An 18682-nucleotide genomic window follows, 5' to 3' on the forward strand; every position below is an offset into this window, starting at 1 on the left:
TCCCTTTGGTTTCTGTGAGATGCCATGTCAGCCACTTCCTCCCATGCTGGTGTGTGGATCTGCTGTCATACCCTCCAAGGAGGAGCAGGAGATGTTGGTCTGAGTCTTCCTCTTCCTCACCCTTAGGTTTTGTCATCAGAATTCTGGAGCACTTCACTTTGGGATTCCTTTGGAAATCCTTTTATTCTCTTTCCTTTGTATTATTTAAAGGGTGGGCAGTAAAACAAGGGACTTGGGAAGTGTTTCCCAGTGGTGCCACTTGGGAAATGGCATCCTCTTTGAGCTGGCGATGTAAAAAATACATCAAAAAGGAGAGAAACCCAGAAAATCCACCTAAAAGCTGACTTTGACCATACCACCATGATGCTCTATATAACTCACATACACTGCATACACCAAATCAACCCATCTACCACCCTGCGTCTGTCTGAAGCGCTCTGATTTGATGGAGGTGGCTGCTATGGAAGCCTAGGAATTAGTCTTGAACCTGCCATGCTCCGCTGGGCTCAAAACCAGGGAATTTGGGCTTTTCCCCTTCCTTTTTTAATGCTGGAACTTTATGAAACTTCACCCCTTGTTCCACGTGGCTCCTCTCGGGATCTACTGCCTATGCAAATGTCTTCTGCTCTTGGAGAAAAGCAGCTCTGCCTGTTGTAGCCAACACTAGCTCCAGTAACCTCTGGCTCTTTGTATTTCCCTTCAGGGCTTTGTATACTTCACCGAGGTTCCCCTTTTTTAGGTTTTTCTAACTATCTCTGTGTGTGTATAGAACTTTACAGATTGAGTTTCAAGAGGAGAATTCCCTTTCTCTGTAAAGCAGTTGAAATGCTTGGGTCTTGATAACTTGCAACTGAGGGGGTTTGAAGTATTTGTGCATAGCCTCAATGTTCCTCCCTGGCTTTCCTCCATGAGCCTCATTTGGTTTCTAATCTGAGAGTACAATGCATGTTCCAGCCGCACTTCACATCCCTTTAACACACAACAGGGTGTGAACGACACCGTCCTGCCCCAGCCCCACCAAAACCCCATGAGGAACGCGCTGAGGCCATTGGGTTTGGTGGTGGTCCTGCAAGGAGAACAAGTGAGGAACCTGCTTGGGCTTCTCTGGTTGATTATCATGGACTGGTTTGTGTTGAAGGGACCTTAAAGCCATTCCCCTTGTCCCGTCACTCCCTTGTAAAGCTTTGTAAATTTTCTTTCCAAATGTTGTATTTAAAAGTCACAAATAACCCATTTTTGGATATATTTTAAGGTCACCCCAAAGCCTCGCGGCTGTGCTGTGCTGGGTCAGTGCAGGGCTGCAAAGTGACCGTCCCCCTCCCATCTGTTGCTCTTCTGCCTTGGAATCAAACATCTTTGGTTTGGAGTACAAAAGGAATCTTTTCCATGCACAAGGAAACCCCCTCTGGCCTTGGGTCCTGCTTTACTTCTCACACCTTTAAATACTCCTCTTTCCCACTGCTAAAGCCACGTCCTGGTGGGGGTTTGGGTTGATGCCCCCCCACCTCAACCCTTCCCACTTGAGCAAAGAAACTCCCTAAAACTCCATGAAAAACTGGAATTCTTTGCAATACGATGAGAGAGAATCCTCATTTGAGCTCTTCATGGGACGCATCAGCTCCTACAGAAGCCATACTTCCTGGGTCTCTATTCCCTGTGTTCTCTCTCGTTTGGAATCTCTGCCTTTGGTTTCCACTGTAGCCCCGCGTAGTCAGAGTGCTGTGTGTATGCTCTCAGATAGAGGTATTTATTTTGCAACGTGCTTTAAACCTGTCTAGAAAATAAAGCTAAAGAAAGAAATGAAACAAAAAAACCCAGGACAGAGTTTGAAGATTGTTATTATTAATTATTATTATTATTATTATTTTTGGCTGGGAATATTCTATATTATACTGACTTTATATTAATTATTATCAACCTGTGTTTGTATTGAAGATGTGTTTAATATCCTGGGGAGGTGCAGGAGGAGGGTTTGGGTAGCCAGGAGTTTTGGTGGGAGGCCACGGCTGTGTTGTTCTGATGCTCTGTAAATGTAGTTCAGGTCATCCCGACCTTCTTTTCTAGTTGCTCTCCGGGTTTCCGGCTGCCTGGGCATGCCGGAGCGTTCCTCTCGGCAGGAATTCCTTTGTGATGGGGTTTAGCTTAGGCATCCTTGCAAAAATCAATCCGTTTCAATAAATTGGGATATTGCTGCTACACTTCTGGCTTGGGTCTGGGGTTTATTGCTGTAACTACGGTAGTACTTTTCCTCCTCGTTATGTGTATGGTTGGGGTGATGTTGGTGCATGCAGGGGCAGCACCCACGTGTAGGGATGAGCATCCTGGGGCTGTTTGGGGCCCTTTCCTGTGCCCAGAGCTGTTGGAGTGAGGCCATAGGAAGCCATGGGAATGCTGCGAGGGCTGGAGCAGCTCTGCTCTGGAGCCAGGCTGAGAGAGCTGGGCTGGGTCAGCCTGGAGAAGAGAAGGCTCCTGAAGGGGAGACCTTAGAGCAGCTCCAGTGCCTAAAGGGGCTGCAGGAAACCTGGAGAGGGGCTTTGGACAAGGGCCTGTAGGGACAGGCCAAGGGGAATGGCTTTAACCTGCCAGAGGGGACAGGGCTGGGAGCAGCCTGCTCCAGTGGAAGGGTTGGATGAGCTTGGAACTGGATGCGTTTTAAGGTCCCTTCCATCCCAAACCGCTGTGTGGTTCTATGATCACCCTATGACCTCCCCTCCTGAGGGGCCCAGGGCTGCCCCCCCCATGCAGAGCCCCTCTCAGGAGCCACTGAACCACACGAATCATGAAGAATAATCCTTAAAAAAGAATCCAAATATTTATTTTGTTGTTTTTCTTCGGGATCTGACGCATCCCAGCCCTGGGGGGGCCCAGCCTGGCACAGCACCAGCCCATGGGGCTGATGTGGTCTGACCCCCCCCTGCAAGGGGAAGACCCTGCAATAGGGGGGGGTCCCAATGCAATGGGGACCTGCCCTGGGCCGGCCGCACACCATCCCTATCCCCATCCTCATCCCACCCATCCTTGCACAGGGAAGGGGCTCGGCCAAACCCAGCCCTGAACCGCTGCCTGTGAGCGTGATGGGATGAGAGGGGAGAAAAGGGGGTTTGGGGGGGATAAAAAGGGGTCTGGGGCAGGGGAAATGGGGTTTGAAGGGAATAAAGCCCCTTAAAACCCACCCAGGTTTGGAGGCCTCTGCAGGCACTGCCCTGGGAGGGAGTTATTTAAAAATACCAATTTTCATATATTTTATTTAAAAAATAAAAACACACAAAAGGGGAAAAAAAAAATAATAAAAACGAGAGGAAAAAAATAAAAAAGGGGGGGGGGAAAGGAAAAAACCCAATAAAAAGCCACCTCTTTGTGCAGTTTGGCTTAGTGCAAATGGGCGCGTTCCTGCAGGCACTTCCCGGAGCATCGCCCCGGCTCCCCCAGACGAAAGAGAGAGAAACAAGGATACAAAGAGTAAAAACCCCTTTGGGGGGGGTCAAAGGGGGGGGGGGGCAGGCGCCCACCTCTGCCCCCGGCACTGGGGGTGCCCCCCGGGGAGCAGGTTTGGGGGGCAGGAACAGGCACCCCCCTTTTACCGAGCCCCCCGTGGGTGCAGGCACAGCTTATGCAAGCCATGGGCAGCCCCCAGGATGGGGGGGTCCCCAAGAGCAGCCGGCAGCCCCCCCCCCATCGCTGTGCTGGCATAGGGGAGGGGGGGCACATTTAGCTTATCTTCCAAAGGAATAACAGGGGGACAAGCTCCGTGTGCATAAAGCTTTGGGGGGGCCGTTCCCTGAGTCCGGGGGGACCCCGGGGTGGCGGTTTTGGGGTGGGGGTGGGGGGGCGCGAAGGCACCTCGAGTGCAAAATGTGCAAGAAGGAGGGGATGCTGCAGCCCCGGCGGCCCCGGTGGCTCCGGTTCAGTCGAGGAAGCGCTGGCAAGCCTTCTTCCAGCGGCACGCCGTGCACCACAGCTCCCGGTTCTCCATGCCGTACACCTTGCGGCACTTCTTGGCCTCCCCTCGCGGCCTCCTGCGGGCACAGGGGCCACGTTACGGGGCTGGGGACACACGAAGGGGACGGGGAGGCCGGTGCCGGTGCTCACCTGGGGACAGCGGGCGGCTTGGGCGGCGGCGGCGGGGCGGGCGCTGCGGGGGGCACCGGTGGCCGCGGGGACACGGGGCAGCCCTGCGGGGAGAGGACACGGCCCCGGGTCAGCACTGGGCGATGGCGATGGGGTCACCGCAGCCCCGTGTCCCCCCCCCCTCACCTGGTACGCGTGGTCAGTGTGGACGTGGCACAGGCTGGGGGGCTGCGGGGGGCTGCGGGGGGAGCCCAGCGCCAGGTCCGGGCTCGGCAGCGGCACCGGCGGCACCGGCCCCTGCGCCTCGGGGCCGGGGAAGGAGGGGGGCACGGAGGAGGTGGGGGAGACCGGGGTGAGGCTGGAGAGCCCGTCCGTCAGCGACTCCACGTCCACGTCCAGCTCCGTGTAGTAGAAATCCTCCTCGCCATCGCTCTGCTCCAGGTCGGGTTTACGGCTGCGGGGACAGTGGGGAATGGTGGAGAGGGGTCCTTCCCCGCATAGGGGGTCTTAGGGAGGGATTTGGGGTACCTGGGGGGACCCCGTGCACTCACCCAAGGTGCGCGGTTCGGATGTGCTTCTGCATCCCTGAGGAGCTGCTGAGGACTTTGCCGCAGCTCTTCCACAAGCACTTGAACATCACCTTGGTGGAGTTCTGCAGGAGAGAGGCGTCAGGATGGCAGCACCCTCCCCAGCTTCATTCCATTGACATCCCCAACCCCAGCCTCATCCCCACCATCATCCCCATCCCCAACCGCATCCTCTTCTTCATCCCCATCCTCATAATCTCCAAACTCATCCCCATCATTATCCCCATCCCCAACTCCACCATCATCCCCAACAACATCCTGTCATCCCCACCCTCATCCCTCCATCATCCCCATCCCCAACCTCATAATCCTCCCCAACCCCCAATCCTCCTCTTCCTCCCCATCCTCGTAATCCCCACCGTCATCGCTCCCTCATCCCCATCCCCAACCGCATCCTCCTCTTCCTCCCCATCCTCATCACCCTCACCCTCATCCCTCCATCATTCCCACCTTCCTCTTCCGCGGCACGGACTCTCCGAACACAAAGTGGGTGCCATCGGGCTCGTCGGGGCCCTCGTCGGGCAGCGGCGCGGGCAGGAAGGTGCTGGGGACGTGGCTGGAGAGCGGAGGGGACGGCGTGGATGGGGTGGAGCGGTCGCTGGCCGGGTCCCAGCTCCAGTCCCCGCTGGTGTTGCTGCTGCTGCTGCAGCTGGAGGACATGGCCGGCGCCTCCTTCCAGACCTCACCGCCGGGCTCTGGTGGGGAGGAGGAGGAAGAGGAAGGTCAAGACCTGCCGTGGGGACGCGTGTCCAGGGATGGGGCACGGGGGAATGCTCTTACCTGGTGCAGGGGCGGCCGGAGGGTGCCCGAGCACCAGGGGGCTGGTGGAGAGGCTGGTGAGCACCGCGGCTGCCATCACCTCGTCGATGCCGGCCTTGCCTGAGAGCTTCCTGCCAGCGACAGCAAAGAGGGGCTGAGGTGAGGATGGACGAGGCCCTGGGAGCCTTCATCCCCCTCCACCACCCACCAAGGTGCCGGGACCCCCTACCCTGACTCAGTGCCTCTCCTGTAGTGAGGGGCCGAGAGCTGGACACAGCATTCGAGGTGCGGCCTCACCAGTGCTCAGCACAGGGAGACATGGGTGGCACCGCGCTGCACCATGCTGAGGGCATCACCATGAGCAAAGGCACCCATGGGTGCCCTGCAGCACCCTGAGATGCTGGGGCTGATGATGCCGGGCATCATCTCAGCAGCCTGACTGGGAACCCCAGTGGGCAGTGGTACAGGCAGTGGCACAGGCAGCCAAATCACTGCTGTTCACCACACCAGCGAGGAGGAACCCGCCGTGCCCACGGGTAGCACCGCACCAGAGGGCTCCGGCACCTGCATCCCGCTGCTGAGCCAGGACCAAACAACTTCCTGAGGTGGAAAATAACTATGAAAAACAGAATTAAAGAGAAAAAGCAACAGGTTGGGAGCTCTGGGGCCATTTTGCAACCGTTGGTGCCATGGGGATGGGTAACTACAGCACTGGAGGGCAGTGATGCCCAATGAGCCCCAAGTGGTGGTGCCAGAGCCAGAACTGCTCCAGGGCTCACGTATGGCACCGGATCCTTCTCCCCACAGCCGGTCACAGCCAGAGCCCCGGTGCTGCTGCACTGGGCCAGGCAGTCACAACCAGAGCCCCTGTGCTGCAGACAGCGACCAAAGTCCTCCTGCAGCCGGTGTGAAAGCTCCCGGAGAACAGGCAGCTCCGGCAGGGTGTTCCTGGTCACCGTTACCGGCCCCGTTGGTGCCGTGGTCCTACCTGTGCCGCGGCACCGGGATGTAGGTGGAATGCAGCGCCAGGCACCGCTCCAGCCCCGCGTCCAGCACCCGCAGCATCGCCTCCTGGCTGCTGGGCTCCAGGCGCGGCAGCCACCCCCCGGCCCCCGCCGGCAGCCCCTGAGCGCCGCAGGGGTGAGCAGCCTGCAGGGAGAGATGGTGGTGTCAGTGTGGATCCCATGGGAGCGATCCCGTGGGAATCCCGACAACCGGATGGGAAGGGAGCCAGGACCCTGCTGGCCACTCAGTGGGTCCCTATGGGGTAGATCCCAAGTGGATCCCACCAGGTTGGAGCTTCACAGGGGTGAGAGCAGGGAGGGATCCGGCCAGTGGATCCCTCCGTAGGGAGATCCCTATGGACACAGAGGGGATCCAGTGGGATAGCCACAGGACCAGGAGAAGACCTGACACCCTCCAGCATCCAGCTCTAAGGTGGCAGCATCCGGGTGCCCAGTGACAGCACCAAGGGGATCCTTCTCTGAGCAGATCCAGTGAGGGATCCAACGGGAGATCCAGTGGGGATCCCCACAGTGCTCTGCAAGGCAACGAGCTGGCTTGGCCCTGCCTTTAGCGGAGACAGCAGCGCCCATTGCCTGCCCACCAAGTGGATCCCTCTCCAAGTGGATCCCAACTGGTCTCCTTGGATCTGCATCCCACATCTGATCCCTCGGGAAGCAGACCCAGGGATCCACTGCATCCCTCGTACAATCCATGCCCGGACAGATCCCCCCAGGGCTCAGATCCCGCAGGAGCCTCCCAAAGGAAGGAGGCTCAGGGCACCGCCAGCACCAAGCGGATCCCTCCAGGGCAGATCCAGACGGGATTTACCGGGACCAAATCCCACCCTAAACGGGGGGTACCCCCCCCCCGGGGCCCCGTGCCCCCCCCCCCCCGCCACCCCCCCTCCCGTTTATCCCCTCACGGCGCCATTTTAACGGAGGGAAAGTTTCGGGCGGGCGCTGTCAGCTGTCACCGCCCCCCCCCCGCCTTCCTCCCCGCTTCCCACCCCGGTCTCCGCCGCCACCGCCTCCTCTTCCCCCGGTACCTTCGGGGCGGCGCCGCCTCCTCCGGGCTGGGGCAGGGGCAGAGCGGGAGGATCGCGGCGGCGGCGCCGGGCGGCGGGCGCTAGGACCGCCCGAGGGGGCTCCATGCGGGGAAGCGGCGGCAGCACCGGCGGCGGCGGCCGCGGCCCGGCCCCGGGGAGCGCTGGCCCGGTGTCGGCGCCGGCTCAGGCCACGCCCACCGAGCTCATCGCTATTGGTCAGCTCGACCCCGCGGCAGCCGCTCGGGCGCTTCTGATTGGGTGTTTCGAGACGTCAATTGGCGCGCCGGGCACGCCCCCCCTGCCCTGCCCCAGGCACGCCCCCGGCGCAGCGGCCATCTTCGCGCGCCCCGCCCTCCCGCCGGCGCGCGCGCTCAACCGGGGGGGGGGGGATCCCAAAACCGGACCCCCCCCCAACATCAACCCCCCCAAAACCCCTCCTTTCGACTCCCCCTTAGTGCTGGAACCGGACCCCGTGAACCCGATCCCCACCCCCACCCCCCCCGCCAAAGTCCCCAAAAGTTGCAGGATGATCCCAAAAAGTCCTGATTTTAACCCAATTTAGCACCCCCACCCCCCCCCGAAATCTCGGGGCTTCCGGCAGCCTGGAGGACACCATAAAACTCCAGCGGCTTTGTCCAAGTTATGGGGTTGAAACTTAACGAGTTATAACTTGGGGGGTGGGGGGGGGAAGAGGTTGTGCTCCCCCAAATTATAGGGCTTCCGATAAACCATAGGGGCTCACCGCGAGTTGCGGGACTCACACAAAGTTGCACACCTCGAAAGTTACAGGGGTCCCCCCTAAGGTTTATACCCGCTGGAATTGGCTGTGGGGCTCCCCATCAGCTATAGGCTTCCCCAGAACTTATGGTGTCTGCTGGGGGGGGGGAATCGTCTCTATTTTGGGGTGCAAGAGCGCTTCCCAGCGGGAAAGGGGTCCCCGGCCCTGCAGGGTTGGGTCAGTTCTGTCCAACAGGAAAAAAAGGTGCCAACCCCCCCAAAAAAAACGGCAGGGCTGGGTTTGGGGTGCCCTGGGGGAGTGGGGTGCACGGGGTACCGGGCTGCACGGAGCTCCCGGAGTGCACAGGGTGCCGTGAGTACCTGGGGGATATTGGGGTGCATGAGGTACATAGGGGTGCATGGGGTGCAGGGGGTACCGGGGTGCAGGGGGCTCCATGCCCGGCACCCACCAGTGCTCAGGTCCCCGCCTGTGGCCCCGCTGCCGTTTGACCCCCCCGCAGCCTGAAGGCCAGGACAGAGTCCATGCGGCTGCTCCGGCCGCTGGCCCCAGTCCCACCCCGTCCCATCAGCCCGGGGCCGGTGACACGGGGGGGTTCCCGGGGCCACGGGAGGGGCGGGCTCGATCCCCGGTGTGGCAGAGGGGCAGGGGTCTCGTGGCTCTTGCCCACCCCTTGTCCCTGCCCTCGGGGTGGCCGGAGGTGCCCCCTCCGCCCTGCTCCCTGGTGCTTTCGTAGCGGGAAGAGGAGCCACAAGCAGGGAAAACCCCGAAGTTCCCGGCCAAGGGACCGGGAGGCACCGGCGCGGCCACCCGCGGGGTGTCCGGGGGAGCATCTGCAGGAACCGGGGTACCCATGGGTGCCCGAACCTGCTCCGGGAGCACAGAGGAGCTGCCTTCATCCCCCATCCTTTGGCCCTGATTAATGGACCCCAACGGAGGTCCCGAGGGAGCCCCGGGGCAGGCGCAAGGCTCTGGTCCCCCCCGGGTTGTGACAAGCAGCCATGGTGGGACGTAATGGTGGCTCCTCGGCTCTGGTGCCCCCGTTCTGGTTTAATGGTTAACACCGAAGTGCTGAGCTGGCTCCGGTCTTGTGCAACCCCTGCGAGCACCGAGCATCGCCCATTGCGCAAGGGCTCCGGTGCCCCCAGTCAGACCCCATCCCCGGGCAGGGCGGCTCCGGCATCCCCGGGATGCCCCTGTGGTACCCACATACCCTGGTTGCATCCTGAGTGGTGCTGCCAATGGAGACGGGGCCTTGCCCATGATGATGATCTCCCCTGAGCTGCCACTTGCCTGATTATGGGGAATGAAGCTGGAGGGGAATAGGGACATGTGGGGTGCGAAGACACATGGGATAGGGGACTGTGGGGTCTGAAGCCATTTGTCTGTGGAGCTGTAGGGATGTGGACCTGGTTTGGGTGCACAGCCATGTGCTGGGTGCTGCCGTGTACAGTGTGCAGAGCCATATGGGATGTAAATCCTTATAGCGCACAGCACCATGCAGCACCGCGCACCACCCTGCAGAGCGCAGCACCGTACGGCGTGTGGCACCGTGCAGCGTGCGCTGGGCTCCTGCTCACTCCCCCTTGCGGGAATGGCACCGTGCAGCACCGTCCCCTGATAGAACCATTCCCTTGTAGCACTGTCCTCTCGCAGCACCTTTTCCTTGTACCATGATAGGGATCCTGCAGGAGCAGGATCAGGACACAGAGGGATGCTCCCAACCGACTCAACCCTGACCTTCCCGGCCAGACCACGAGACTCCAAGTGATGCTTTGGAATGGATCCTTCATTCACTCCCAGGTTTTGAGCCTCCTGCTGGGGCTCTGAACATGTTTTCCATCACCCAAGGACGGGGCAGTTGGTCTCTGATGTGAATGTGAGTCTGGCTCTCCCAAATCCCATGAATTACAGACAAGCAGGCAGCCCTGCCCGTGGGGCTTTACCTCCTCTCTTGGGGCAGGTTTGGGAGATGCTTTGGCCAGTGAGAGCAGTGGCCTTCCCCAGCCTGATGCCGTGCCAAGCCTGCCTTCCCCTGGTGCAGCAGCACAGTGGTACCCACATCCAACCCCACCACCACCACCACAGGGCCCATCCTGTCCTGGGATGCTCCCGCTCAGGGCTGGTGCAGCCCAAACACAACTCCCATGGGATTCAGACACTGCAGGAGCCCTCAAGAGCTGCGGGATGGGACGATGGAGACAGGGAGCAGGGGACGGATGCGGCCGGGGGAGCCCACGCAGCGGCTGAGGGCAGGAAGAGCGCAGCAGCATCGCAGCGGGTGCCGCACACGGGCTCTATCAGTGCCCTGATCTGGCAGCGGCTGCGAGCAGCGCCAGGGCCGGCCCCTGCACCCCAGCGCCTGTGGTTTGGCACCGCCGCCGGCTCCAACGTCTGCAGCGGGGGCTGCCGAGTGCCTCGTGCTTGTGCTTAATCTCTGCGATGTGAGGGCAAAGCGGCTTCCTGCCGGTTGCAGGGCACGGCACAGCACTGCACAGCACTGCACAGCACGGCACAGCACGGCACAGCACTGCACAGCACGGCACAGCACGGCACAGCACGGCACAGCACGGCACAGCACGGCACAGCACGGCACAGCATGGCACAGCACTGCACAGCACGGCACAGCACTGCACAGCACGGCACAGCACGGCACAGCACGGCACAGCACGGCACAGCACTGCACAGCACGGCACAGCACGGCACAGCACGGCACAGCACTGCACAGCACGGCACAGCACGGCACAGCACGGCACAGCACTGCACAGCACGGCACAGCACTGCACAGCACGGCACAGCACGGCACAGCACGGCACAGCACGGCACAGCACGGCACAGCACTGCACAGCACGGCACAGCACGGCACAGCACGGCACAGCACGGCACAGCACGGCACAGCACTGCACAGCATGGCACAGCACGGCACAGCACTGCGCAGCACGGCACAGCATGGCACAGCACGGCACAGCACTGCACAGCACTGCACAGCACGACACAGCACGGCACAGCACAGCATAGCATGGCACAGTGGTTCTGCTGCCACAGGTCCCAGCCAGCCCCAGCGAGTACCAGTGCGATGAGGTCAGATGGTTGTAAAGCAGTTGGGCTACAGCACCATGGGACCATCATCAGAGCATCACCTCGAGGATACAGGGCATCCCTTGGGGAAGGGATGCTAACCTCGCTGACTCGCTGTGGGGAGGAGAGGAGGAAAGGTTGAGCGCTGGGGGGGTCAAAGAGCTCTGAGTGCACATCCAGCTCTACAGAACATGTCTGGCATGGGCTGAGGCTGCAGCACCCATGGGAGGAGAGCAGCAGCAAGCGCTGTGTTAATGGTCCCCAGCTCCAACACTGAGCAGAGCCCCAGAGCTTGTTTTGGCAGCTCTTGGTGCTGCATATCCCCATCCGGGCTGGCGGGTGCCCCTGTTCACAGCCACGCTGTGCCCAAAGCTGCTCTCCCAGCACCAGCACCCACCAGAACACGTGTTTAGGTCCAGTTTAAGTTTTTTCTCCTGACACGGATAACCCCATCTCAGCCTTTTAATGGTGTCTGGGAGATGGCAACCTCACTATTGTACAGACCCAAAAGGTGGGAATGGGTGACAGGGACAAAGCAGAGCCCGCAGCCTGCTTTGCCCCAAGGCATGGGGCTGGCCCCTCGTCCCCATAACCAGGGATGTTCAGTGATGGGAATAAAGCTGCTCAGGGCTTCCTGGGGGCTGGATGAGGCCCTGCTCCCCCCAAGGCAGAGGGAGGGGGATGGAGACCCTCACTCACTGCATAACCTCGGTGATGAAAGGCCTGATCCTGCAGCACAGAGCCACAGCGCCGACCCCACCACCACGACTGGTCCCAACCCCATTCCCATTGTGGTGGCAGCATCATCCCTGTCCCACCGGGCTCCATGTGGCACCCAGCACCCCCAAACCACCCATCCCAGGGCACCCAACATCAACCTGGGTTGGGATGGGACAAGGATGCTTAAAGTAACATAAAATACATACAGAAAGCCATTGTGGGGATGCAGCCACCCCAGTGGGCATGGGTTCAAGTGTGCCCATCCCAGGGGGGTTCAACCCCTGGAAAGCCGGTCCCATGGGAGCCCAGCCGTGGTGGGAGCACCCTGGGGTGCTATAGGTTGGTGATGTACACCTCCAGGCCATTGGCCGCCATCCTGGCCGCAGCTCTCTGAGACCCCCCGGCCCAGATGTCCCCAACGCTCTCATACAGGTTCTCAGGGGCCTTGTCCCTCTTCGCCACTCTCCTCCAGTTAACATCCACGGCCTCATAGTCCGGGTCGGGGCCGCGGCCCTGAGTGGTCCAGGCTCTGTCATTGATGGACTCATAGCAGGGGTCCAGGGGGCCATGGGCTGCTGGGGACCAGGACTGGGCCTGGGCGCCCTCCTCCCTCGGGGGCGATGCAGGGACCTGGGTTTTCTTCTTGGTGGCTTTGCACACAGTGGAGTACATCTCTTCCAGCTGCGGGAGGAACCAAGGCATCACTCAATGGGTTGGGTTGAAGGGACCTCAAAGCTCCTCCAGCTCCAACCCCTGCCACAGGCAGGGACACCTTCCATTAGAGGAGCTTGCTCCAAGCCCCTGTGTCCAACCTGGCCTTGAACACTGCCAGGGATGGGGCAGCCACAGCTTCTCTGGGCACCCTGTGCCAGCGCCTCAGCACCCTCACAATAAAGAACTTCCTCTTTATATCTAACCCTGAACTTCCCCTGTTTCAGTCTGAACCCATCACCCCTTGTCCTATGGCTCCAGTCCCTGATGAAGAGCCCCTCTCCAGCATCCTTGTAGCCCCCTTCAGACACTGGAAGGTTGGGGGCAATCCCGGCCCGCTGGGGTATCCCCTTGCCTGTGCCCCCTTCCCAGCTTCCACATCCCAAGGAGGATGCTGACAGCAGATCAACCATTCAGGATCCCCTTTGTACACAATACAGGCAGCGTTTTGCAGGACACAAAGAACAGCATCGCCTGTGTTTGGAGTCTTGGCTTCATCCTGACCCTGAAAACCTCCCCTGGTACTACTGCTGAAGTGTAGTAGCCCAATTTGCACTAGGCTGGGATGCTCTGCTCAACACGGGCACCCCAGGGATGCTCAGTGTGATGTTATCCCCCACGGACCCCATCCCTGCCACCCCCAAAGCCGTACCTTCGCCTGGGGGGCACCTCCTGAGCCATCCCAGCACTGCAGCGCCTCGGGGGGCCCCATGGCTGCAGCCGCATCCTGTGCCTCCACGGGCATCCCCTTCTTCACCTTGCGCACGCAGGCGTAATCGGCCGCCCCGTGCACAGCTCGAGGGGGGGACACCGGGGCCTCCTCTCCCCCCGTGGCCACGCACTCATAGACGGTGTCTGGCACCGGGCGCCGGCGCGGGGGGAAGAGGAGGTTGGAGTAGGTCTGGTCGGGGGCCGGGGGCTCGGGGACCGGGATCTGCGGCAGCTCGCGGTGCAGGAGGATGCTGGCGCCGTGCTGGGGGTCAGCAGGCGTGGGGCAGGTGAAGTCCAGGCTGGCCGGGCGCTGGGCTGCGGGGATGGGAGATGGGGATGGAGCAGGGACCGAGCCCTGCACCAGCACCACGGCACATGGGTGATGCTGCCGTGTGCGCACCGGTCCCTGCCGCCTCCATGGGCACTCACCGTCGTCCCTGGCCTTCACCCGGTAGAGCTCGTGCAGCTTCGTGTCCGACTTGCTGAGCGACCGCAGCTGCGTCTGTCTGAGCAGGGACTGCAGTGGGGACACAGACCCTCAGCGCCATGGATGGGAGCTGGGGGGTTCAGAGCACCCCCAGGGCTCATCCTGCTGCCCCAGCTCGTGCTTACCTCATCCACCAGCTTCACCCCATCCGGAGGGAGCTTCTTCTTCCTGCCCTTGCTGCGGGGAGAAGCGGGGCTGAGCATGAGGCTGGGGGTGAGGAGCGGGTGGCCAAAGACCCCGACCTGGCCATGATGGGCATCACCGTGTGCCCCTCACTGGGGCAGCAGCACCCCCAAACCCATCCCCCTGCTCCATTACCAGCCCCTCAGCAGGGCCCCTGTTGGCTGGGGAGGTGTCGATTGCATCCTGCATCCCACCAAGCCATGGGGACACCCCTGGCATCACCCGCCCTGCCCATCCCGCTCACACCTCAGCCCTCTCCAGGCTGCTCCTGTGAGCCCTTTGGATGCAGGGGGGATATTAGGCAGTAACAAGGCACAGGGGTGCAGGATCGGGCCAGGCAGAGCTGCGCTGGGGCTGTGGTTTAGGTTCAGGACAAGCAGAGCAGCAGATCCCGATGGTCCCAGCTCAGGACAGGCACCAACGGGGTCTCTCTGTGCAGCCCCAAAGGCCATGGAGGGGTCCCCATGGCCAGGAGGGAGGGCAGAGGGGCCGCGGGCAGCACCTACCGTCTGCAGGCAGCACACAGGGCGCCCAGGTAGACCAGGGCACCGAGCAGGGCCAGGGCAGCGCCCGCTGGCAGCAGCGGGGTCCCCCCCAGCCCCTCGCCCCCCGCTGCAGCCATGGGGCAGCCGCTTCCAGCACCACCGTGGGGCCGAGCTCTGCGGAGAGAACATAGGAGGGGGGTTGGAACCGGGCTCAGCAGGGCCGGGGATGGTGCCGCAGGGCCCCGCAGCGCAGTCCCCCTGCAGGGAGATGCTCTGGAGGGGGATGTGCCCAGGACCCCCATTTTCTGGCCAGTCGCTGCCCTCCCCACGTCACCATGACCCCTGCACTGCTTTACCCTGGGGAAACATCAGAGTTTGGGTTCATTCCTTACAAACCAACCCAACAAGACTCAAGCTCCCAAGTGGCCGCTGAGACATTGAAACGGGGCCCCCAAACCCCTCTGGGACACCCCAAATTGCCCGGGGGCTTTCTGGGGTGGCCCCAACAGGAGCAGCAAACAGATGAGTCAGCTTCCCGGAAGCAGGGCGAGCTTCACCCTCCCTGTCCTCAGGTCTCCCCCTCCAAGCCCTGTGGGATTCAGCCCCATCAATCCCTGCCGTGAGACCGGCGGGGTCCCCAGGTGCTGCAGGAGCTGCAGGATCACCACCGAGCACCACCCCAGCCATGGTGGCTCTTGGGCACACATAGACCCCAAGCCTCCTCCACCAGCATCACACAGACAACACCAGGCCTCCGACCACCTTCCTCTTCCTGAAGGAAAAGCCATGCCCTGCCCCAGCCCATCCCTCTTCCCTGGGCCTTATCCAAGGGAATAGGTTCTTCCTGCAAACCAAAGCAGCGGCAAGGCCAGAGCAAGCGGTGCAGAGGCACAAAGGTGCTGGGGAACCCGAGACAAAGAGCAGACGCTTCCCACCCCATCAGCATCCCACAGCATTCCAAGGGACTCATGGTGAGATCCCATCCCATCCCATCCCATCCTCCCTGTCTCTGCTGAGCCATCAGCAACCCCAGAGCAAAAGCTGCCACCGCTTCACCTGCACCGTGTCAAGCCAACGGCTGCTGCTCCCAGCTCTGCGCAAGCGCAGCCCCATGCACATCCTGCACCCCAAACGGGCTGGCCTGGTACTAGAGATGTGCACACCAATGGCTGGAAACTGCTTGATCCAGAGGGAAATGAAGGCAGTTCCCAGCGCTGGGGTAAAGCACGGCTTCAAGAAGCCTCAGTAGCTGATCCTGAGTCCCCAAGTAAGATGGGGCTGGGAGATCCGAGTGGCTTCCGCCAGCGGAGCTGGGGACATGGAGATGCTATGGGGCACCCATGGGGCACCCTGAGCGCCTCTTACTCACCGCCTTACATGTCTGAATCCGGATGAGCCTCGATGAGGAGCCCCCCTGCCCCAGGTGCCTCTGCGGTGCTGCAGCAGCCCCATGGCTCATGGAGGCACCCATGGCTCCCCTCTCCCCTGCACCCTGCGTCACCCCACAGCATCCTTGTCACATCTTCACCCAACACCAGCAAGGCCCTGCCCACCCAAGCACCCTTTTATGTGAGCACTTCCCACGCCTTGGGGCACTTCCCTGGCTGAAGCTTTAACCCCTGGAGAGCGAGGCAGGATTTAGGGACTGACGGGGCTGGATGGACCGGCTGGGATCAGAGCTGGGAAGGGACCAATCCCTCCCTGGTGTGGTTTCAATCAGACAACAGAGCTTTCCTGTCTGGGCACACACGGAGGACAGGGATTACCGGCCACGCGGGCATCGCTTTACACAGCCCCGGCCCAACTTGTTGAGCTCATTGAGAGGCTGAGCTCGGGGCAGAGCTGTGCAGGGTCAGAAAGCATCACTCTAAGCAGGGACCACGGGGCTGGTGCTGAGCCAGAATGGAAGGGGGAGCTTTAGCAGGCACAGACGGGGCAGCTCACCTCACAGCGGGTGCGTTTAAGGTTGAGGGATGGAGAAGCTTCCTAGGTTGACATTAACAGAGGCTGCTCCTGCCCTACTTTCTGTTGTGTTTCTGACCTGCAGAAACACTCAGTGCCTGCCCCTTGGTGCATTGAGTCACTGGGGATGGCGCTTCTGGGGACAACGCATTGGTTCTCCCAAAGTGAGGGATCTGCGAGGAGAACGCAGCGCCTGGCGCGGGTGGGATGGAGCAGTTCGCAACGCGACGTCTCCAACAGCCCAACGCACCCCTGAACTCCTGCCAATGGAGTTATGGAGCTCCCATCCCGGGGCTGTGCTCCAGGCCCACAGGCAGGGTTTCGCAAGGCTCCACAAGGCTTTGAAGCCGAGAGCGGTCGCAGCCCATGTACGTGCGATGCGCACCCGGAGCCTCCGAGCAGGAGTAACCCCTGAGCACAGGCACCACCAATGCGGTTGGTTTCTTACTCCAGGACGTGATGCTACAACAGGCCCAGGGTTCTCTCCTGGGCTTCATGACACCAGGATTGAATTGAGTGTGGAAACCGAGCGCTGCTGCTTCTGCCCGGCCTCTGGTTCATCCACCCCATGAAAGCACAGCGTGCTCAGCGCACGGTGACGATGAGAACGGCTCTGAAGCTCCGACAAGAGCATTTGCAAGAAACCAGGGCAAACACCAGAAGCTGATTCCCATCAGTGCCTGTGAGCGCGGCTGCAGCAAACCCAGCTCGGGTACCCTGGGGAGCTGCACTGAGAGAAGAGCCCCAAGAAGCAGAAGTAGAGCTTTTATTTTCAAGTATGAAAAAGGAAAGCCCCATAACAGAACCATTGAACCTGCCCTGGATGGGGCCTGGAGCAAGCTGCGCCAGTGGAAGGTGTCCCTGCCCGTGGTAGGGGTTGGAGCTGGAGAAGCTTTAAGGTCCCTTCCAACCCAACCCATGTGGGATGCTATGTAAGTGTAGTTTCGGAACCTGAAGGCGGGTGCCCCCCTGCTCTGCTCGAGGTGACACTGGTTCAGCATCTTCCTTCCCTCCACCCTTCCGCGCTCACTCGGGCAGAGAGAAGATGAGAACCTGCTCGAGAGGTTTCCTGCAGAGCTGAGCTGCAGCAGATGCCAGCAGGGACCTCAGGGCGGCAGATAGGGGAAGCCAGACCCAAACCATGGGATGGGTGGGTTATGGGGATAGATTCAGGCTTGCTTGGGAATCACAGCAACCACAGTGGTTTTCTTGCCACAAACTCAGCAGTTTCGCATCATTTTGGATTTCAATGCCCACGCTCTCTCCAGGCTCCTCACCTGCAGCCAGCAGCTCAGCAGTCCCCAAGAGCCATTCCACACATGAGCAAAACCCTCCCCACAAGACAACCAGGAATCTTTCAATGGAGAACCTGGCTCCCCACACCTCTGCACTCACCAATTCACCATGGAAGGAACCAGCTCCCACTCAGCCTCCAGACTCAAGACCCAGCAGCTTCTTCCTTTCTAAGCCCAGATGCTTCCAGAGCACAAAGCACGGAGCAGCACAAAGCTTTCAGCCCTCCTCACAGCCTGAGTTCACCCCAGCTCATGCTGCCCTGCTGCAGAGCACGGATCCTGCCTGTCCCATCGAGCCTGCTGCAACAGCATCTCCGGCAGCACTGCAATTCCCATTAGATCAGGCGGTTCTAAAGTCGTTTTCATCCCCTGCTTTAGTCACAGAGACCCGAGTTCACAAGGCAAGAAAATCACTTACCTTGCAGAGACTCAAAGGCTGGTGAAGGGCAGGGATCCAATCATGCTCTCCCCTTGCCACCCAACCTGCAGGATTTGGCTTCTTTTATCCCAAAGTTATTCCTTATTAGGGGCTCCCGAACAGTTCAAACATCTTGATGTGAGCTCTCCCACTCCTCTTCGGCTCCTTCCAGTGCAGATGGCTCCGAGCAGATACCATGCAGCGCACACCACAGCTTCCTGGGCTGCCGAGGTGGCTGCTGCACCCAATGGGAGGCTGGTTTCTCCCCGCCCTGGCTGCCAGCAGCACCACGGACGGGCTCTGCAAGAGCACCCTCTGCTTCCCACCGGGCTGGTTTGAGTCCCAGCCCTCTATCCCCAAGCAATGTAAGGAAAAGGATGGGTCACCACAGATGAGCATTACCTTGCAAATGAACACTGCCTTACGAGGAGA

At 60.7% G+C, this 18682-nt stretch overlaps 2 protein-coding genes across 2 annotated transcripts; both read right to left on the minus strand.

Annotated features, from left to right (window-relative positions):
- Positions 1 to 3904: 3904 nt before the first annotated feature.
- Positions 3905 to 7569, minus strand: SLC2A4RG (SLC2A4 regulator; the record flags this gene model as incomplete). The annotated part of the gene is made up of 8 exons (XM_080627785.1): positions 3905 to 4016; positions 4090 to 4172; positions 4255 to 4522; positions 4620 to 4720; positions 5106 to 5350; positions 5436 to 5545; positions 6403 to 6563; positions 7465 to 7569. The coding sequence occupies 8 exons, from the start codon at positions 7567 to 7569 to the stop codon at positions 3905 to 3907; spliced, it is 1185 nt and encodes a 394-aa protein (XP_080483911.1).
- A 4762-nt stretch (positions 7570 to 12331) lies between these two features.
- On the minus strand, positions 12332 to 14712 carry LIME1 (Lck interacting transmembrane adaptor 1; the record flags this gene model as incomplete). The annotated part of the gene is made up of 5 exons (XM_080627930.1): positions 12332 to 12679; positions 13362 to 13735; positions 13850 to 13937; positions 14033 to 14084; positions 14597 to 14712. The coding sequence occupies 5 exons, from the start codon at positions 14710 to 14712 to the stop codon at positions 12332 to 12334; spliced, it is 978 nt and encodes a 325-aa protein (XP_080484056.1).
- Between the last annotated feature and the right edge of the window lie 3970 nt (positions 14713 to 18682).

Source organism: Psittacula echo, assembly GCF_963264785.1.
Source record: "Psittacula echo genome assembly, chromosome: 12".
NCBI lineage: Eukaryota > Metazoa > Chordata > Aves > Psittaciformes > Psittacidae > Psittacula > Psittacula echo.